This window comes from Camellia sinensis, chromosome 14, assembly GCF_055761805.1.
Source record: "Camellia sinensis isolate YWXY chromosome 14, ASM5576180v1, whole genome shotgun sequence".
Taxonomy (NCBI): Eukaryota; Viridiplantae; Streptophyta; class Magnoliopsida; order Ericales; family Theaceae; genus Camellia; species Camellia sinensis.
Window position 1 is genome coordinate 30209672 of NC_138974.1, and position 21426 is coordinate 30231097.

At 34.1% G+C, this 21426-nt stretch overlaps 2 protein-coding genes across 6 annotated transcripts; both read left to right on the forward strand.

Moving 5' to 3' along the window:
- The first annotated feature begins 5584 nt into the window (after nucleotides 1-5584).
- Nucleotides 5585-21221, forward strand: LOC114269480 (nodulin homeobox). Of its 5 annotated transcripts, none has more exons than XM_082905688.1 (19): nucleotides 5736-5896; nucleotides 6125-6191; nucleotides 7216-7341; nucleotides 7440-7601; nucleotides 7921-8004; nucleotides 8084-8212; nucleotides 8466-8654; nucleotides 12482-12613; nucleotides 12756-12851; nucleotides 13711-13869; nucleotides 14147-14438; nucleotides 14543-14650; nucleotides 14734-14803; nucleotides 15741-15801; nucleotides 15939-16007; nucleotides 17818-18309; nucleotides 18424-18458; nucleotides 18994-19217; nucleotides 20394-21221. In XM_082905688.1, exons 2-18 carry the CDS (start codon nucleotides 6147-6149, stop codon nucleotides 19190-19192), a joined length of 2448 nt encoding a protein of 815 aa, XP_082761814.1. In that variant the 5' UTR covers nucleotides 5736-5896; nucleotides 6125-6146; the 3' UTR covers nucleotides 19193-19217; nucleotides 20394-21221. The 5 variants fall into 5 exon arrangements, with proteins under 5 accessions (XP_028066604.2, XP_028066605.2, XP_082761814.1 ...); XM_028210802.2 differs by having other exon boundaries at nucleotides 18994-19082; XM_028210804.2 differs by lacking the exon at nucleotides 20394-21221 and having other exon boundaries at nucleotides 5653-5896; nucleotides 7910-8004; nucleotides 18994-19443.
- On the forward strand, nucleotides 20408-20830 carry LOC145788645 (Nucleic acid-binding, OB-fold-like protein). The gene has a single exon (XM_082904722.1). It carries the CDS (start codon nucleotides 20408-20410, stop codon nucleotides 20828-20830), a length of 423 nt encoding a protein of 140 aa, XP_082760848.1.
- Nucleotides 21222-21426: the final 205 nt, after the last annotated feature.

A 21426-nucleotide genomic window follows, 5' to 3' on the forward strand; every position in this document is an offset into this window, starting at 1 on the left:
GTCAAGAGGTTTTGTTCTGTCTGCAAATTCCCACAGACGACGCCAATTGTACGGGAAAGAAATAAACCTTCTCGTATAATCCTGTTGACCAAGTCTGCGCCCCTCCGTATGACGTCACCTTATCACCTGAAAACACAATCGTGAGCTAGCCGGCGGGTGTGTGCCGGAAGCCTCTCCGATGCCTGAGTCAGTAAGCTTGACAAATAGACAAAAACTCTGTGTATTCAGAAAGCAAAGTTGTGTGTTACCTCTCCAAAGGTGATGTTTGTGAGTTTTTATAGGTTTCGTGTGGCACAATCCCAGTAGGACTTCTACTCCTCCATGCAGAGTCCTCCTAGGATTCATACTCCTGAAAGATAATGTTTATCCTTCAACACCCCCCTCACTGCTTAAACCAAGTGAGATGGTTTTTACCATGGCCGAACTACAACATGACCGAAATAATACTGGCTATGCTGAGCCACAAAGTAAGCCGAACTATCCTTAGTTCGGTTCTTCCTTTTACTCCTCCTTATCTCAGTTCTCTCATGTACAACCCATGGTGTATTTAGACCGAGCTTCCGAGTAGCAAGGTTCTGACCGTTCTAACCACAATACGCCATGACCGGACTAACTCTGAGACTGGCCTAACTCCAAGTCGCTTTCAGACCGGAGTAACTTTTCATTTCTCTCGGGCCGGAGTAATTTTGTACCTCTCTTGGGCCGGAGTAATTTTACAGCCTCTTTACCCAGCCCTTCGTACTATGGGCCCTAATGACCATCTTATAGCTCGGCCCAATTTTCACAAAAATTACCCTCTCAAGTTGTCAAAGAAAATAAACAGTATATTATTACTATTTGTATTTTCTAACCAGAATATTATTTTGTATACGCACATAAATAATTTCTGTAAGAAGAATATAACTTTGTAAAAACACAGACAAATGTTATGTAATAGTATGTCTTTATGTAAATGATATGCTCATTATAGGTAGCAATAATGATATGATTAAAACTATCAATAAAATATTGAATAAACATTTTGATATGAAGAACATGGGGATTGCTGATGTAATTCTTGGTATGAAAATTACCAAAATATCAGAAGGATATGTTTTGTCACAATCACATTACATTGAGAAAATACTTGACAAATTCAGCAAAGATGATGATCATCTTGCTAGAACACCTGTGGATGTTAATTTGTTTCTTTCTAAAAATGTACAGGAAAGTATTTCTTAATTAAAATATGCCCAAATTATTGGAAACTTAATGTACTTGATGAACTGCACTCGCCTAGATATAGCTTATGTAGTAAGTAAATTAAGTAGATATACGAATAATTTAGGAGTAGAATACTGGAAAGCAATTATAAGAGTTCTAAGATATCTCTGATTTACTCATAACATTGGGCTTAATTATACTAGATATCTTGCAGTACTTGAAGGATACTGTGATGCAAACTGGATATCAGATACTAAAGACTCAAAATCCACCAGTTCGTATGTCTTTACTCTTAGTAGGGTGGTTGTATCTTGAAAATCTTCCAAACAGACTTGCATTACTAGGTCTACTGTAGAATCAGAATTTATAGCTTTAGATAAAGTTAGGGAAGAAGCATAATGGCTTCGTCACTTCTTTGAAGATATTCCAATGTGGCAAAAATCGGTGCCTGCTATATGCATACATTGTGATAGTCAATCAGCAATAGGTAGAGCACAGAGTCATATGTATAACGGTAAGTAACGACACATTCGTTGTCGACATAACACCGTGAGACAACTACTCTCTAATGGAATTATTTCCATTAAATATGTGAAGTCTAAAGACAACATAGTGGATCCACTAACCAAAGGGTTAGCAAGAGAGTTAGTTGAGAATTCATCGAGGGGAATGAGACTTAAGCCTATTAAATAAAAGTTACCATAACAGCAACCCAACCTAGTTGATTGGAGATCCCAAGATCTAGGTTCAAAGGGACAACCAAGTTGTGTATGACTCATAGAGATCACTGGGGAGTCAAACTCCTACCCATTTCTATGATGAAATAGTGATGTCTATAGCGTTTTAGGTTAAGTAAAACTTTTAATGATTCTTATATCTAGGAATTCCTAGTGGGGTATGACAGAATATTTTTCATAAAAATCACATATATGAGTGTAAATTGGGCCGCTATGTGAGTTATATTGTCTTGGTTTACACAAATGGCTGAATAGTTCAAGACATCATATTCACTAGTTAACTAGTAAATCCGAAAGTGTCTCACAAGGGAAGGTTCAAAACCAAAAGCTACCTATCCTTTGCAGAATATCATCGATTTTTGTACTCTCTGTAATTAGATCATGTTGTTGCATTTTCTCTCCGTCAAATTTCATTCATGTGTGGGATTGTTGGAATTGTGGTTTTTATAGGCTTATTTTGGGCCAACTTTGAGTACAAATTTGAGTGGGGCCCACGCGTCTTTTGAGGTGGGTCCAAAGAATTGGCGTGTTCCTTGCCGCGTAGCGAGTTACGCGGTGCAAACGGTTCGTCAAAACCATTTATGAGTGAATGGAAAATTGATGTCGTTTTCGGGTTCGTGAAATGGACAATTAAAGTAGTAAATGCGGGTTTCTTTGAAATGGATTGTCCCACATTAAAACTTGAAGAGAGCTTATATGAGTATATAAGCTCTAGGTGGACAAACTTGGGTTGGGCCTCAAGGGGCACCCCAAGTTTGTAAAATTGAAGAGTTATGAACAAACCACTACACACACACGCATTCGTCGTCATTGTCCGTCAGACCGATCGGCCGAGCTGTGCCGGATACGGGTGTGGGTTGTGGATCGGGTCGGTCCTAACATTAATTTTTTAGACAATTTATTTGAATTTTTTCAAATTCTAGCGGGAAAAATTATTTGAATTTCTAAACAAAATTAATTTAAATTTTGCACCAAATTTTTCTGTCCAAATAGTGCATCTTCTAGTCCTTTTCTAGTATATTCAAACAGTTTTTTCAAACTGATTTAACAGAATTGCACTGGACAGATTCAAACCTGTTTCAATAGGTTCAAATTCAAACCTTACTTGTTTGGTTCAAACTGCATCTGTTCAGTTTGAAATCTGCACATGTTCGGTTTGAAATTCATACCTGTTCGGCCCTATAAAAGCAGACCCTCTTCCAGCAACTTTCTCAATATGAAATTTCACTTATTCTCTTCTTTGTGCTCTCTTGCGTAGATTTATTCTTTATATTATTTTTAGGGAAGATTCAGAGAGTATAGAACACAGATTCTAGTTCACCGTACAGATTGTTTGGAGTGCTACTACAATCTGTGTAGATCATTGTATCTTAGGAGATAGATGACATTTATCCGTAAGCACCGAAGCAGGGTAAATCTGTCATAAGGATAGAGTGTCACACACTCGACTTGATCTTTTTTGTACTTACTCATTTTGGTAAATAAATTTTGTAAGTAATTTATTTTTATTTGTTTGATTTGGTTTCAAGTTATTTATTTTATATAGAAAATTGCTCCAATGGTGTAAAGTATGTAGGAGGAGTGTTGCTATTAATATCTCATCGATTATTTTGAATCCTTTAATTTTTAGTTTTTGTTATTATAATAATAATTTCAAATAAAATTACTAAAAAAGACATCATTAATTTCGGGACACCTATCTCACAATTAAACCCACACACCTATGATATCATGAATTAGGGTTTATAAGAGCACCCACTTCCATCACTATCCATCCATCTTTCTCAAATCCCACATTCAAAACTTATCCATCCTCAAAACCTTGAAAACCTTTTCGCGACAATATTCTGGTGATAACAGTAGCAACCATTTGATTACCTACACTTCTTCATCAATAGCAATGAGTGAAAGTTTTTTCAGCAACCACAACTCTATGAGACGAGAGGAGTACAACAATAAAATTTCAGAAGAAGTTCATAACTTTGAAGGTATTTTTAGCTCAGAGGAGATTGGTTTTGTAAGGGTAAATTTCTTTAAAAAAATGGCAAAAATAATAAAATATGTTCGTCATTTGTTCGGGACTAAACTTCTGAATATATGACTAAAATTCAGGAACACGGGTCGAACATTGTTTATTTGTTCGAGAATCAACAACCGATAATCGAACATTTATTATTTGTTCGGAAACAAGTTACCGAACATTAATGACCGAACAAAAGAATGAGAGAGCAGAGAGAGAGAGAGCATACCAACTGTGACAATGGTTAAATCGAAGAAAAGAATGAGGCGGTAGAGACATTAATCACACTTGGCTTTTCTTCTTCTTCGTGGATTTTGTTAAGGGTATTGGAAGAGAGGTTTTTTTTTTGGTGTGAGGGGTATGCATTAAATTGAATAGGTGAAATATTTTTACAAGGATTATTTTGGTATTATTTAGGAGGAGAAAAGAAATTTTAAGGGTCTCAAAATTTACAAGTGGGGGTCTAAAAAAATAAGGGGTCCAAAATAATAGATGGAGTGTTAATAACACTACTCATGTAGGAAGGGTGTACGTGGAATGATTTAATTCAAACAATTTGAGTTTAGCTAAATTGAAAAATGATAAAATTTAGGATAAATTATAAATACGTCTTTTGAGATTTATTTAAAATACAAATTGCCTCATTTGATTTGAAAATTACAAATACCTCGTTGTTAGAATTTGTTATTTAACAAAATTAACTAAAAATAAATAAAATTCATAATTGTTCTCTTATACAATAATAAAATTACATAAATTATTAATTGAAATATATTTATAATATTATTAAAAACTGTTAATTGACTTAATAATTTATTAATAAAATGGACGATTTGTTATGAAATTAGAAATTCAAAAATGAAATGTAATTTTCAAAACTACAAAAAACTATTCAGTATGTTTGGTTTTAGTTTTCTGAGTTCAGTTTTCTGAGAATTGAGTTTTTTATTTTTTGTTTTTCGTATTTTTTTGTTTTTAGTGAATATTTTTAAAATTTTAAGCAATTTTTTACTTTTTTAGATGCATCTTACTTAGATGTATCTAAATAGTAAAATATTTTTGAAAAAATATTTAACAGAATTAATAAATACATAAAAATACAAAAAATATACTAAATTTTTATATATATATATATTTTTATATTTTTGGTATTTATTGAATTTTTTAAAGATTTTTTCATAAATATTATAGTTTTTAAATGTATTTATGTTAGGTATGTCTAAAAATTTAATAAATTATTAAAAAAATTAAAAAAAATTAATAAAAATAAAAAATACAAAAAACAAAAAAATTAATATTTTTAAAAAATGTTTTCCAAAAAAACTTAAATCAACTAAATTGATTCGTATTTTAATTAAATCTTAACGGTATGTTTACAATTTGCTGTAAAATTTACGAATAATGCTTGGGACCCCCTTTTGGGGGTCACCCCCTCACCCCCTTTGCTACGTGGCAGGAGGTGATTGGTGGAGCAGGAAAAAAAAGAAAAAGAAAAAGAAAAAGAAAAAGAAAAAGAAAAAGAAAAAGAAAAAGTAACCAATGAGAGAGAGGGGGTCAAAGAAGGTGGGGGAAAAGGGGATGAATCATTACTCAAAATTTACGGTCAACCACTCATTTAAAAAGTGAGCTGGACTGGGCCGAGGGGGCCACCCGCGTGTCCACCCCATATGAGAACCTTGACTCGTGGACATTGTACAGCGCGCCACAGCAGCGCACTATAGCAACACTCGTCACCATCACAAAATAGTAAACATATAGCGTATGTTAACGTAGTCGACAATCAGCCGTTACAACTCTGAAATCCAAACTCATTTCTACTGAATTTTTCTCTCATTTCTCAGTAATTGTTCTCTCCGATTATTCTCGCTCGAAATTTCGCTTTCTCGAGCTCTCTCTCCGATTCTCTGACTTCGATTCTCGATACAGTTCTCAAAAGGTAAGCTCTCGCTGTTTCAAATTTTCACTGTTCGTTGAATGCTTCACTGCGTTGTTCGCGTACATTTTTTTACATCAAATCCTTGAAATCTTTCGTAATTCTAGGGTTTCAACGTCGAATTCACTTCAAATCTAGGGTTTTTATTCGTTTTTTCCTGAATATTTCGCAATTTTCATGTATCCTGTGTGTCTGCATGCATATACACGTACTTACATGTTTGGCGTTTAGTCGTAGCTTCTGATTTCGAAGAATGAGCGACGCCATGGCAGGTCCATCAAGCAGACCTCAACGTCAAGTAAGTATATATTGCATAAAGCGTCTTGATGATGTGACATTGCTGTAGAATTCCATCAGTTTACTGCGTTGGGGGAAAATTCCCCAAAATTTGATCTTGCTTTGTTAAGTTGTTTGGATAATTCCATCACTTTGTTGATATGTGTTGTTAAATTATGATTACTCAGTTTGATATGTGTTGTTAAATTAAGTTGATATGAGTTGTTAAATTATTGTTTGGCGAATTCATTTTGATTATTTTTCTCAAAACTAATGATTGTGGACAACATATCTAAATTCTAAGAGAGACTCTGAGTACGATGCATATAAAGATTGGAATGGGACCAGAAGATAACAATACACTATAAAATTGATGTTGCTACTATAGCGCGCGTGTTTTGTTCTCTTTATCCTTTATTTATAATTGTTTTATGGGCGAAAATTATTCTCCTAATTTTTCATATTTTTTCAATAAGTAATTTACTCGAAATATTCGAGCACATTTTTGTTTTCTTTTCCTCTTTTTTTTTTTTTTGGGGGGGGGGATATTATCACATGTTCCTTTATGTAGTTTGTAAACAATTATATGATTATTTAAATATTTTATTTATTGAGTCAGACTTTTGACTTCGGAAACATGGGCGGCCCAATTATTTTTTGGTCCACAGGCGAAATCTGGAATGGAGGCCGTTTAATATTTATTTAAATTAAATAACCATTGCTTAATTTTTAAAATAGATTTTTTTTTTTAAATATAAAATTGAATTTTTCTTACCTTCCAAGTATGCAAAATTACTAATTAAGTTCTTACAATGATCTTTTCTCTCATATATATATTTTTCAGTTGATAATATTTTTAATCCACTTAGTAATTAAGTTCTTAGAATCAACATTAAAAAGAAGGAATGTAGATCTTACTGGAAGATTTGCACAGGCTCAGCTCAGATGAACTTTCCAGTGTTGGGTCATTGCATTTCGTTTAGTACACTTTTTAATTCAATTATGTGCTGACCTTTTTTCTATTGCCTTTTCCACCCTTTGGACAGGCCATTGACTTAATTTCAGCAGTAAAAGAATTACACAGGCTCAGCTCTCTGGAGCTTAATAAGCTAATCAGAGAGTCTCGGAATAATATCCTTCACATCGTCACTGAAACTGGGTCATCTATTCAGGTTGGTGCTTATTAATAAGAACTATTTTGTAATTTTAATTGTTCTATAGATTGCTGTTTGTGTTATTTTTGTCAATTTGACATATCTTAATGTTTCAGATTGATGTGGAAAACCTCGCAAGATATCTTCCGATGCATCTTATGGCAAGGATGATGATGTTGGCTGAAAGAGATGAAGCCTTGTTCCAATACTTGTTATGTGGAGTTCGATTATTGCATTCCTTGTGTGATCTAGCACCTAGACATTCCATCCTTGAGCAGGTTGGCACAAGTTCTGTTTAATGATGATTCTCAAATTAACTAAAGTTGACTAGTAGGTTTCTTGTAGTTAACAATTTAATGTAAATACAGTGAAGAAAGAAAAATGTGAATTTCCATTCATTGAATTATTCTAGATGTTTACATGAATTTACTTGGTTTGCTTTGCTTTGCTTTGCTTGCGGGGTTTCTATTCCTTATAATTGCCTATTGTCTCTGTTTCTCACTTTTTTGAAATTGTAACTAGCCATTATTGATGAGTTTGCAGAAGTCTGATCATGTCGAGGAAAACCAAACTTATGTTTTAGTAGTTTTCTTTCAGATTCTACTTGATGATGTGAAAGTATCAGTGCAGCTTCTTGATTTGATTATTTTTCTGCTTATTTTTCTCAGCAATTATAGACAGGTTACCCGTTTATCCTCTTCTTTTAGATCTACATGTCATATTGTTTACCTGTAGTAATGCTTATTATTCTTTGATGTAGGAACACCACACTTCAAGTCCTATGCCCCTATTGCATTCAGCTTTAGTGGCCTGTAGTCTATATCTATTAACAGGGTGTATTTCTTCTCAGTGGCAAGAACTTGCTCTTGTTTTGGTTAGTCACAGTCAGGTAACATTTTCCCTTTATATTTATGAGCCACGGAACACTAGTCTGGCATCAGTCTCAGTGATCTAATCTGCAAGGCTACTTATTTGCAATTAAGACCCTTTATATGGAGATTGGTTGCTCTGACATTTGTTCTTTCTTTTATTACTTGAGCCACTTTTCTTGTTGGATAGTCTAGATTATGAATTATTTTAAGCTTTTGACCAGAGGCATAACACATAAGGTAAATGGTTGATCATGGATCTTTCTGTTATAGGTCGATGTATTTATGGATACAGCTTTTGCAGCACTTCGTCTGGACATCAAGTTTCTCCACATCAAGCTGTCAGGTCAATGTACTGAAGGAACATTGAACTATCTGTCCCAGCAGTGTGAGGCTTCTTTGCAGTTTCTTCAATCATTGTGTCAACAGAAGTTGTTCCGGGAGCGCCTTGTCAAGAATAAGGTTTTGACTAAGAACTCTCTCACTCTATCTGTTGGAAACAAGAACAGTTGGCATCTAGCAATAGAGGTGTTGTTGAAATAGGGCGAACAAAACTTTCTTTTATGATAAAAATGGGACCAGAGGTGACCCTAGGTGGACTTATGATCTCCTACCAGCACTTGAACCTGTATTTGGAGTGTTTGCTGGAATGGGCAGTTGATTTGTTTTGATATCCACAATCCCTAAATTTGGAGTGAATTGAAATATTGAATGACCAAGAAACTTATGGGGAAATTGGTGTAAAATTCTATCTGGTGGTTTTGTTTAGTGTTAGGTCCCATGGAAAATCTATTATTAATCCATTTAGCCCCATAAAAAAAGAATTATGAGCTAATTTTTAAAAAATTTCTATAAATTCTAGTGACTGTTTTGCTGTTATTTTAAAATGTATATTATGTTGAATATACACCATACTGTTTCTTTTTTTGTCGGTATTATGTGCTTCAATCATGGCAATATCTCTCATTATCAAATTGTATCTTTAAGTAGATAGATATTCTTAGAATCATCAAATAAGATCAGACTTTGACCTAGCGCAAATAAAGAATAGAGATGAACATAAACAGGAAAGTTTCACATTATGAAACTGAATTTTTTGTTTGCTGTACACACCCGCCGGGGGGGGGGGGGGGGGGGGGGGGGGGGTTCCTGGCCCCTTCTACTTTGCTAGGATTGTTAGGATATGTGTGTGATTTATATGATGCATGTGTTGCTTAATTGCATTTGGCCCCCCCAAACTTCTTTTTTTTTTTTTACTTATATACTATATTTTGTAGAATAGTTATGAGTTTTTGTAATGTTAATACAAATTATTATAATTATGTTACGAATGGATGCACCACAAAAAAAAGTTTTAGTCACAAATTATTAAGGTTATTTAATGAACCATTATGATTATGTTATGAATATTATTATATTTCGTACTGTTATGGTTAAAAAAGTTATTAACTATTGTGATTTTGTTACCAATCATTGTAGTGTAGTTTTGAAAGGACATACGGTATGCATTTTTAAGAGTGTGTACCATAGTTTTGCTTGTTTTATTTCCTAAAAAAAAATCCAAGTATTTTCATCTTTCATTCATTAGTACGTGACAATTTAAAATTTTTGTATTCATAGTGCGATATGCAATTCATTACCATTCATGTGCTGTATAAAGTATGTGGTATTACTTCTCATTTACATTTTTCTAGTGGTCAATCATTGAAATTGAAGTTCATGGAATATATTTTTGTAATTATTTTTTAGCTTGGGTTTAATAGTGATTTGTTGATTTTAGTCGTCTAAATTGAACTTGATCTGACCGCTTAGACTTACGTAATACTTGACTTTTGGCCCCCCAATGTTGTAATCCTGGCTCCGCTCCTGTGTATACAGACAACAATGATTGAATAGACATTATCAGTGTTATTAAAGGTGTGCCTAGGCCCAAGGCTCATTAAGCTCCAGTTAGTGTGCTTTATAACATCTCAGGCCATGCAATGTAAAACATGCCCCATAAAAGTGCATGAAGCGTGCACTTTGGGCTTAGGCTCAAGGTGCACAACTTGTGCGCTTCTTTTAAAATGTTTGTTTATTACAATAACTACCCTTGATTTCACTTAATCTCATTGTGTTGTTTTTTGTTTTTTTGTTTATATGCTACTACAGAGGATTAAACCCTTAAACATACATTGTAACCCAACACGTTTTGAGCCCTAATTATACAAAGACATTAGTTAGATAGAGCTTTCTCTTCAACTAGACTTGCAATTTTCTTTATTTTTCTTCTTCATCTCCTCAATCTCCTTATTTATCAAAAAATAAAAATAAAAATAAAAATCACCTTAGTCTCCTTCTCCTTCTCTTACTCTATGCTAATCTTGTAAGACACTTTGATTTCTTCATTATTTTCAAATGTTTATGATTTATGAGTTAGATGATTGTATTTATGTGTAACCTTAAATTATTTGCCAATGATAAAATATTAGTGTTTGTTGGTATTTATGTTTTTAAATATTTAATATTACATTTTATCTATGTTGAACCTTGAATAATTTTCTTGTGTTAAATTATCTATTTTTTATTGTCAACACGAGCCTCGCTTAGATGAAGCCTGCGCTTTGCCTTGGCCCTATGAAACCTTGGAGCTTTAGTGTGCTTATCACCTTTAATAACACTGGTAAATATAATAGCTCACAAAGGGATTTTATGGGGATCATCGGAAGGGTGGATATATGTTTGGCTTTGCTATATGAAAGTTGTGTTGGTATTTCCGTGAATGGGCTGGATATATGTTTGGCTTTGCTATATGAAAGTTGTGTTGGTATTTTTGTGAGTGGGCTCTTTCTTCTCTCCTTCATTGATCTACCTCTTTGTCGCTATTACATTCGGAAACGTCCACCAAATATTTCATTATAAGGCCATCTTTTTGCCCTCCTTTTCTTCAAGGATTGTTTTTATAGGAGGTTTTTGTAAAAAGTGTGAATGTTCACACTTATTGAATAATTTAAAGATGTCATAAAAATTTGTGTTGCAGTTTTGAATGTGAATATTCATATTTACATATTTTGTACTATTTTATTCCTTGAAAGTGTAAGGATTCACACTTACGAAAATCATACTATTTATTACGTATATATAAACGTAAAGAGTCCAAATAAACAAGCCATCTATTGTCATTTCTCTTAAAGTATAGATTTCAATCCAAATGGGCAAAATATTGATTTTCTCTTAAAATATAGATTCATACCATTTTTATTTTTAAAATGGGTTTTTTGGTCTCTTACATAACTATGAGACTAAAGCTTTAGTAGGATTTTCTTTTAAAAAATCTATGATTTAAAGATGTCATAGTGTTTTAGTAAGTTTACTAATCTCACACATACAATTTGTGTTAGTCTTAAGTGTGAATATTCACATTTTCTAGAAATTTACATTGTTTTAGTCATTGAAAATGTAAAATATTCACACTAACAACTTTCACCAGAAATTCAAATTATTTTATTAATTAAAAGTGTGAATATGCACAGTTACAACTTTCGCATGTACAATAATTCACACTATTACATGTATATATATACACACATGATTTTGGTATTTAAATTTTTTTTTTTTTAAAAGTGAAAATCATTTTTCAAAACAGAGTATAATTTCCCTTTACGAACCATAATCAAAATGGAGAATGATTTTCGTTTTTAGCGGATTGTAGACAATCTCGAGATTTATTTTGTATCAAATAAATTGATTTTTTGGATCCAATTTCAGTGATAAATTGGGTCATATTGAATTGTGGACAATTGTGTAATTTTGTATCACATGGGACTTACAGTGTTAAGACAATATTCACGGGACTTAATGGAGGTTAAGTCCCATATATGGGATTTTCTATTAAATCTCCCAAAACTAGTCTTTGCTGTGAATTAGGTGGCAAGTGGAGAAATTTCGCACCTAGTTTTAATTTTCTAACATATTAGCATGTGTACTTACCATAAAAACATAATAGCATGTGAACTCAAAATTTCTTTACGATACTAGAATGTATCATCAGTTCTTCTTCTTCTTCTTCTTTTTTTTTAATTGTATATTAATAGCTATTATTCTACCTATCCTGCATGCCATTGGTGGAGATGCATGAACCAAGGAACAATTTTCCTTCTATTGCTATGATTTCCAATGTTGTTTGTCGTCTAGTTTTAATACCAACTGCATTGGCCTCATCCCCTGACTTTTTCATCTGTGGTCTTTACTCAAATAAGGCTTCTTTTTATTGTTCTTTAAAGGAATGTTTGTTTTTGTTACTATATCAGGAACTATGTGGAAAAGGTGGTGTTTTGTTGCTAGCTCGAGCTATTTTGAACCTAGAAGTCACACCATTGTTTAAAGAGTCGTTCTCAGTTGTGGCTGCCATTTCTAGGCTGAAGTCTAAAATTCTATCAATTGTAAGTCCATGTGATTGACAGGATTTTTTGAAAACATTTTACTGGAGGCTTAAGCTAATTGAAAATATATGTAGCCTTTTGCTATATGGTAATTTTGTGAATGCACTTTATCCACTACCGGCCATAACTCCTATTTCTACAGCTGTTGCATCTCTGTGAAGCCGAAAGCATATCTTTCCTAGATGAGGTTGCCAGAACTCCTCAAAGCATGGATCTGGCAAAGTCTGTTGCATTAGAGGTTTGTTCTCAGGATATCATGTTGTATGGTTATCTTAAGAGATAGGTATTCTTCTTGTAGATCATGAATGTTTGTATAGTTCATTGGCATTGAACTATACATATGCAGACCAATGTGCCTAACTTTGCAATGCCTTTTCATCTAGAATGTGTGCTGCATTAGTGGTGTTTCAAGAGAATGATAAGAATCATTGTTTAAAAGAACCAAAATGTTCCATATTTTTCCTCTTTACTACGATTAAATTTTAAAATTTTAATTTGAGTGAGATCAATTTTGTTGTTGTATGTTTGTGCAAGAGAACTGAATAGGAGGGGGAGGGGGAACACATTGAAAAAGCTTTTAAGTTAGCTTTTCAATTTGATTAAGTGAACTTGTTTTTGCAAGTCCTCTCTTGCATTGTATGGCTGAATAGCATAAACATACCATATGGTACATGGTTACTTGTAATAGGATGGTATGGTACATATCTTAATATGTATGACGTATGTCATGCATTATATAATATCGGAAACATGTCTTAATGCATTGAAAAATCTTTCAAGTCATCTCTCCAGTTTGACTAAGTGAATTTGGTTATCTTATGGCTGAATATTGGAAACATATCATATGGTGTGTGCTCAATTGTGATATGATGGCATGATACATGTCTTAATGTGTATGATGTATGTTGTGCATTATACAAATTTGAAATTATGGTCTTTTTTTTGGGATAAGTAAAAAATTACATTATGACATCATTAACCCCCCAATTAATTTCTTTATCACGATCAGCTTACTTGTTTTTGAGATTTTCTCTTTTATACATGGAACATGCTTCTCGGACAAGGTTGTTGGTTTTAATAACAAATGTCATGGTTAGGTTCTCGAGTTACTGAAGACTATGATTGTCAGAGATCCCAAACAGCTTGCTTGCTCTGACAAAAATTATCCAACGGGGCTTTTACAACTGAATGCAATGCGCCTGGCAGATATCTTCTCTGATGACTCAAATTTTCGATCTTACATCATGATATACTATGTAAGCTTTTTGCTAATGCCTATAGAGTCTTTATAATTTATGTACTTGCCATGATTCCCTTTTTATAGTTTTTTATATGTTGTTGTAATTCTCTTCAAGGATGCTTGTATTCTATTGTAGCCATGGGAAACCACTTATTTTATGAGAAAATGAATTACTGCTTTTATTGAGAAAGCTATGCTCTTGTCATGGGATTTACGTTTTGTATCAATATATAATGCTTTATAAATTATATGGTATGTGATGTTCATGACAAATTCATTGTATCTCTCTTCAGACAGAAGTTTTAACTGCAATCTTTGCACTCCCACATCAAGAATTCTTGTCTAATTGGTGCTCGTCTGATCTTCCAACTCGGGAGGAAGATGCTACTCTGGAGTATGACTTATTTGCAGCAGCTGGATGTGTTTTGGATTCATCTTCATCATCTGATTTACCGAATGTAATGAATTCAGGACCCAATTTTATTCCTATTAACATTCCGTGGGCTTCATATGCACATCAGAGATCTTCTTTATTGGTCAAAATAATAGCAAATCTCCATTGTTTTGTTCCAGAAATCTGTAAAGGTCAGTGCTTTTATTGACATATATTTTGGTGTGGGTAGCAGCTTTGATCAGTATCATGTTTTTTTCTCTTGATCATTAAGCATAATATTTGTTCCAATCCACAGAGGAGAAGGATGTCTTCCTTGACAAGTTTCTGGAGTGCTTACAAAGGGAGCAGCCTATATCACCGGCTTCTGATGCTGAAAAAGCTGTCACTGTTAGCAGCAACCTATGTAAATATCAGTATCTCATGATTACTTCAATGTGCAAAATTAATCATGTTTTTGCATTCCTAACAATTGACCTAAAAGTTTAGGTTCCTTGTTGAGTCATGCAGAGTCTTTGACGCCTTCATTTTTGAACAAGGAGGATGTACATCTATTAAGGTGACTTAAACCTAAATTGTGTAGTCATCGTTTCTTCTATTTATGTTTCTTGAATATTTTATCTTGAGTTTGCGTTTCTTGAATATTTTATCTTGAGTTTGCTTGACAATGTCACGATGATTTCTGAACTGACCTTGCAATTATCAATCACATATTTATCATGTAACATGAATACAAACAACTAAAAACACTATTTTTGCTTCCTTTTCATAGCTATATATTTGAATATATCCCAATTCTTTAGTCTATACTTGTCTCCTAATATTATGTTCCCTGTAAAGGCCAGCAACATACAACTTGATAACACAGAAAACAAACTCACTTAAATCTTGACGTCATTCCTAAGCTGGCACTTCACTCAGTCATTCGATAGTTGCTGATTTGTTCCTTTCTAATCCTTCTACATTATATTATGAGTGTTATCTATTCTGCCAGCTCATGATTCAGAAGCATACCAGAGAATGTTTATGCTCTCATGTAGTTCAACTCAGTGATATATGCCGGTATGGAAACAAGGTTGTCAATGAATTAGCAAGTGTTTGTGTGTGTTTTGCAAAATGTTTTGAATTTTAATCCGTATTATTGATAAGTAAGACATTAAACGCAAGTCTCCTGCAGGACTTATACACTGCTGGCCTGCCCAATAATGCCTTCCTCGTCATTAATATGTTTGCTTGTAGTAATTGTGGCCTCTTGGGGGAATCATCCTACTGTGGTAGCATGAGGTTCCACCTCAGCCACACAGCTTTTAGCGAATATTAGATAGAGAACAAAGAGTTAGTTACCTGTCACAAAAATATTTTTTGTGATCATTTATGCACACTTAATTTCTCAATTCTGTTACATATGTCTTCCATTGGTCTTTAAACTGGTGTTGTGGCATAGTTTTTTAACTTAGAAAATCTCCCGATGCAAATTTGTAAAATTTCTTTTGCAGGGTATTCTTTATGCAATTAGAATCACTGATCACTTCAGCTGAATTTGAAAATCGAGTTCAGGTAAATCTTTCATCCTTAATCTGTAGATATCTTTTGTCTCATTTAATTCTACTGTGGAAAATGTTTTCACTTTTCCTTATTACTAGTCATGGTGAAATTCTCATTGTGATCAAACTGTGCTGCCCGAGGAAATTTAGGAAAACAAATTTGAGGGATCGGAATGCGGGGATAAGTTATCAAAACTCAATATCAGCGAACATTTTCAGGTGAATGATGGAATATTATTTTATTTTACTCACAAGTAACATCAACTAGATCGTTAAAATGTTGGTAAAAAAGGTTTATTTATATGTTGACCCAAGGCTAAGTAATTCATAACATGAGACTTACTGGTGGCTGTAAAACTTGAATTTAGGAAATTTTCCTTTTTGTGTGTGTGTAGGTGAGTCATCTCCGAGTCCAACAAGGATGTATTTTATTGTAGGGTAAATTACACTGACCTCTCCTAAGGTTTAGGGGGAAAATATAGCTAGTCTCGTACTTTTTTGACATAATTATATTGATATCCCTCAAATTTTTTATAATTGCTTTACAATTACACCCACACCACTACTTTACTGTTGGTTACTTAACAGATGGGCATATGATGCCAAGAAAAGTTATAATGAACTTCCTATTTTACCCTTTACATACATGCAATAGTATATGTATCTTGGACATGCTATTTACAATATTACCCTTCTTCAACCTCTTCATACAGCTTCATCATCCGCACACCCTTCACTATCATCAATCTCTCCTTCTATGTCCCTATCCACCTCTCTCTCTTGCCCTCATCTCCCCTCCCATCGCCATCCTTAGCCCCTTCGCCTCCCTCTCTCACTACTGTCCCCTAACCCCCACCACCTCCCTCTCTTTCCCTCATCTCCCTTGCTCTCCATCTCCCACCGCCCTCCACCTTTAACCATTTAATGAAAAAAATAAACAAATCAACCACTACCTGTTTTCTGAACTGGCGAGAAATTCTTGTTTTCAAAGCAGAAATCAAACAAATTGGAGAGAAATTGTTGTCTTTAGAACCGGCAACAATGAAGTGGAGCTCAAAACCACCGCCATCAATCTCAGACAGACCGTTCCTTCATTTTTGCTTTTGTAGACAAATTCTTTCAAAAGAACCAATCTCTTCGAGCTCCGACTCATTGATGTTGACCTCGAAGGTGAAGCTGACATTGACAATGTTGTCTCGTTTAACAAAGTCTTGTTTTGGTTATCACTAACATGCCATTGAAATCCAAAAGCAAAATTGATTTCATTCTAGTTCTCAACACCTGAAATTCACTGAAATCCACGTTCTTGTTCTCAACACCTCATTCTGGTTTTAGTTCTCAACTTCATGCCACTGAAGCTGACATAAGAATGTTGTTTCGCTCAATGATGCCTTGCTCGATGACATCCTACCAATGAAGTGATTTGGTTCTCAACGGTGACAGATCTGTTTCTTCGCAGTAGAGATCTCTCTTGCCATTTTATGTCTTGTTCTCTTGCAATTTCTCAGCTTCCTCCATTAATTACATTCAAACTTGAGAATGTGCTGTTTTTGAGATTTAATCAGAGATGATGTTGGTGCTCTTCTTGGCATACAAACAGATAGCAATTTGTTATGGTTCAATTAGAAGACATGGAAGAGACAAACTGCATTGTGGTTAGGGCTAAGCTAACAAAAAATGAGGATAGTTTTGTCATCTCAATTTAAACGCAAAAAATATATACCTGCAAAAAAGTAATTTCATATATTGTGTTAGCTATGCTTATTTACATTGTTATTAGAGGGGACGTTTGTGTAATTATGCCAAAACTATGGGATTTGCTTCTTTTTTTTTTTCTCTTTTTTCCCCAGAACTTGGGAGGTCAGTGTAATGTACGCTTTATTATATTTTAAATCAAAATTGTTTAATTTCTGATGCTATGCAATAACATGGCCCAAGTCAGTGGACTCTCAAATTCTCTACTTACTATTCATAGTTGGATTTAATTTTGGTCAAGTGATTTGAGAAATTATGTTTGATTCCCTTTTAGGAGAATCAAAAAAGCGCAGGGGGATGCTCATCGCCCCTACTAGATAACATAGGTCCAGATCATACTAACAGAATTGGTAACCTGAAAGAGGGAATGTCAGAGAAATTTGATTTTCAAGAAGAGGACCAATTATATGTCAGGAGCAGCTGTATAGATCAAACTGGTGATATGATGCTGCAAGATAAGGAGGAAGACAAAAGTAAATATGGTACGGAGGCTGGGGGCTTTAGGGAGATTCAAAATGTTGAAACAAGTGGGTCAGATTCAAGCTCTACTCGAGAAAAGAACTCCAAAGAAAGTGGAATTGGAGGAGTTCTAGAGGATGAAAAGGTTGAAGATGTTCAGTGTGAAGAGAAGCAGCAAAGAAAACGAAAGCGCACCATAATGAATGATGAACAGATTGCTGTAATTGAGAGGGCCCTTTTGGATGAACCTGACATGCAGCGCAACTTTACTTCAGTACAATCATGGGCTGATAAATTAAGTCTCCATGTATGTTAAGAGTACTCATTCCTGTTTGTAAGCTGCGTATATATATATTTATTAATTAAGAGTAATACTTATGCGCATCCTAAAAAGTTCACTTTTTTTCTTTTTCTTTTCCAGGGTTCTGAGGTTACAACTTCTCAGCTAAAAAATTGGTAACCAGTCCTTTTCTTTCATCTTACCATATGCTGTAGTTGAACTTATTTTTCTTTCTGTCAGTTTATTTGATGCCCATATAATTGCAGAGTAGACATGAGAAAACAAACCAGAACTCAATCTATTAACAGGTTGAATTGCCGGGCCTTGATAAGATTGTCCTCGTTTGAATTTTTGACCATCAAATTATGCATATTCAATGGTTGTACTGAAAAAATATTCACCGTTAAATTATTTATTTTCTCTTTGATTGGGCGAAAATGCACCTCATCACATTCCAAATGCCCTTTTTATGATCTTTGTCTTCTAAAGACATGCATTGTCTGTGATCAAGCAGCTTGAGGTGCCCATTTCTCATCATGATGTTAAACAAGTTTGAGTGTTTTATTATTAAATTTCTTGTTATATAATATTTCAAAATTTTTTGATACTAAAGATCATTGTTTTGTACTACTTAGTGCTCTTATTTGTTTCACATGTTTCTTTTCTGATAGAAACGTTCTCTCTCTCTCTCTCTCTCTCTCTCATTAACAGGCTGAATAATCGGAAAGCCAGGCTAACCCGAGCAGCTAAGGATGGTCGTGCTCCATCTGTAGGGGACAATGTTTTTCCTGACAAACAAGGTGTCTCAGGAATTGTGTCTCACTATGACTCAGCTGAGAGTCCTGCTGAGCATGTTTATATCCCATCAACTGCAAGAGCGACTAACCAAAGTGGAATTGGACTTAACTGATTTTTTAAAAAAAATTAATCTCAGCGTGATGTTATTATCTTGATATGAAGAGTCTTTTACATGACATTTGTTTTATGGCAACATGAATAGATTAAAAAGATGTCAAATTCATAGTGTTAAATATCTTCTTAAAAAAAATACTTATTTGAATGGTTCGAGTGTGTTTGTTCAATAGAAAGTGATTATATAATCATTTTACTCTTATTGTTCTATCATTGAATACATAGTTTTCCCGAAACAGGGAACTTCTCGATTGAGGCTCTGATACCACCGAGTTAACCCTCTATGCTTCATCCATTTTTTATTTCTTAATTTTGATGGAGTGAATGCTATTGCTTTTTTGTTTTCGCTATATTTTTCTTAATCAATGCAACGTGCTACAATTTACAATAATAAGTACTAAGATCAAACACACATATACACATGTTTTTATACTATTGTCTATCACACACAACACACAGATATATGTATATATGTATATACATACACGCATGAAATATGTTGTCACATATTTATGAAGGAGCACATACATGGGCTACAATTGTAGTATTAATGAGCGTTCTGAAGGATTCCAATACCTTGCATTATTAAGTCGCATGCTACGTGTTCGATGAAATGACTGAGACGGATTGCTGGGTTAGATCCTATATATGTACAATGCAGTCATGTAGTTGCCGTCGGATTTTGCAAAACCCAATTATTATTAATAAAGTTCCATCCGGGTTTGGCTTCTACAAACTACAGTGTTGCTTTATTGTTCAGGAAAAGTCACTCTGTTTGTGTTTTCAATTTTTTTTTTTGTTTTCTGAAAAATACTTTTCATTTTCGTTTTCATGTTTTCAAAATCATAAGTGGGTTGCTTCGGAAAATTTCACCAAAAACAGTTTTCGGATGTTTCTTCAGCAATTGTAATTTAGTTTCTTGAGTTTTTCATAGCACACATGTCGCACGTACACACCTTCTTGTACCTACTTAATGGAGCTTATCTCATAAACGATCACAGCTCCTTTTCTTTTGCGCATTTACGTTGCATGGGCCGATGACATAATTTTGGTAGATTCTTGCATTCAGGCTAGCCTGCTTTATTTCTCGTGAAGGTTTCAAAAATATACTTGTGATTACAAATGGGATTTCTGTTTTCTTGTATGTGTTGGTTTTAGTCTTTAATTCGTGAAATATGTTTTGGAATTATTGTTTTTAGGTTGAAGAAGTAACATGGCAGAGATGATCTCGTTGAAAGACATTGTACCTGCAGCTCAGAACAATATAAATGCACAGTTCATACTTCTGGATAAAGGAAGGTTAACGTTCGAAGGTCAACATAAGACATGCTTGGCACTAGTGGCTGACAACACGGCTGCTGTTCATTTTCAGCTCTGGGGGGATGAGTGCGATGCCTTTGAGCCGGGTGACATTATTCGTTTGGCTAATGGCATTTTCTCTTACCAACGGAACAGTCTTGTACTCAGGGCAGGCAAGAGAGGGAAGGCAGAAAAGGTTGGAGAATTCACAATGGCATTTGTCGAGACACCAAACATGAGTGAAATCCGTTGGGTTCCTGATCCAAATAACTCCAAGAAGTATGTGCAGGAGGCTGTTATCTCTCCCCACTCGCGTATCTTTCCTCCCATGCTTTAACTATTTGGCTTCCTTTCTTTCATCTTTTTGTGAGAAATCAAACATCATGACTGTGGGGCTCAACTACAAGATTATAGTTGCTGATACTATCGATATCTGGAGAATCGTATGGAATGCAGTACAATGTCACATGTGATGCCTTCTTTTTTTTTTCTCCGGACTTCGTGATGATCTTCTTTACTTGGGCTACACCTTTTTTTTCTCCTTCTTCTAGCTAGTATTATTAAGATGTCGTAGGGAACACAATGTTCTAGTAATGAAGCTCCATAGTTGCAAATCAAAGACAGCCTGCAACCTCATGTATCAGAAGTCATAGTGGTTTGGAAACACAAAAATGAGCTTCTCTTTTTTTTGAATTTTTTTGTCTTCAATAATCTTTTTTTTTTCCAAATTATGTCAAAATTTTTTATTTTCCGATTCGTTTAGTGGGGATGAATCTAAAAAGTATATTTTAAAAAAAAAATTCTAAAAAAATTAAAAAAGTGGAAAAAATTCACTATTATTTATTATTATTTTTTTTTCTGGACTACTTGATTTTTTTTTAAAATAATAATGTTTTAGTTCGTCTCGTTGAGTATAATCTACAAGCTTAAAAC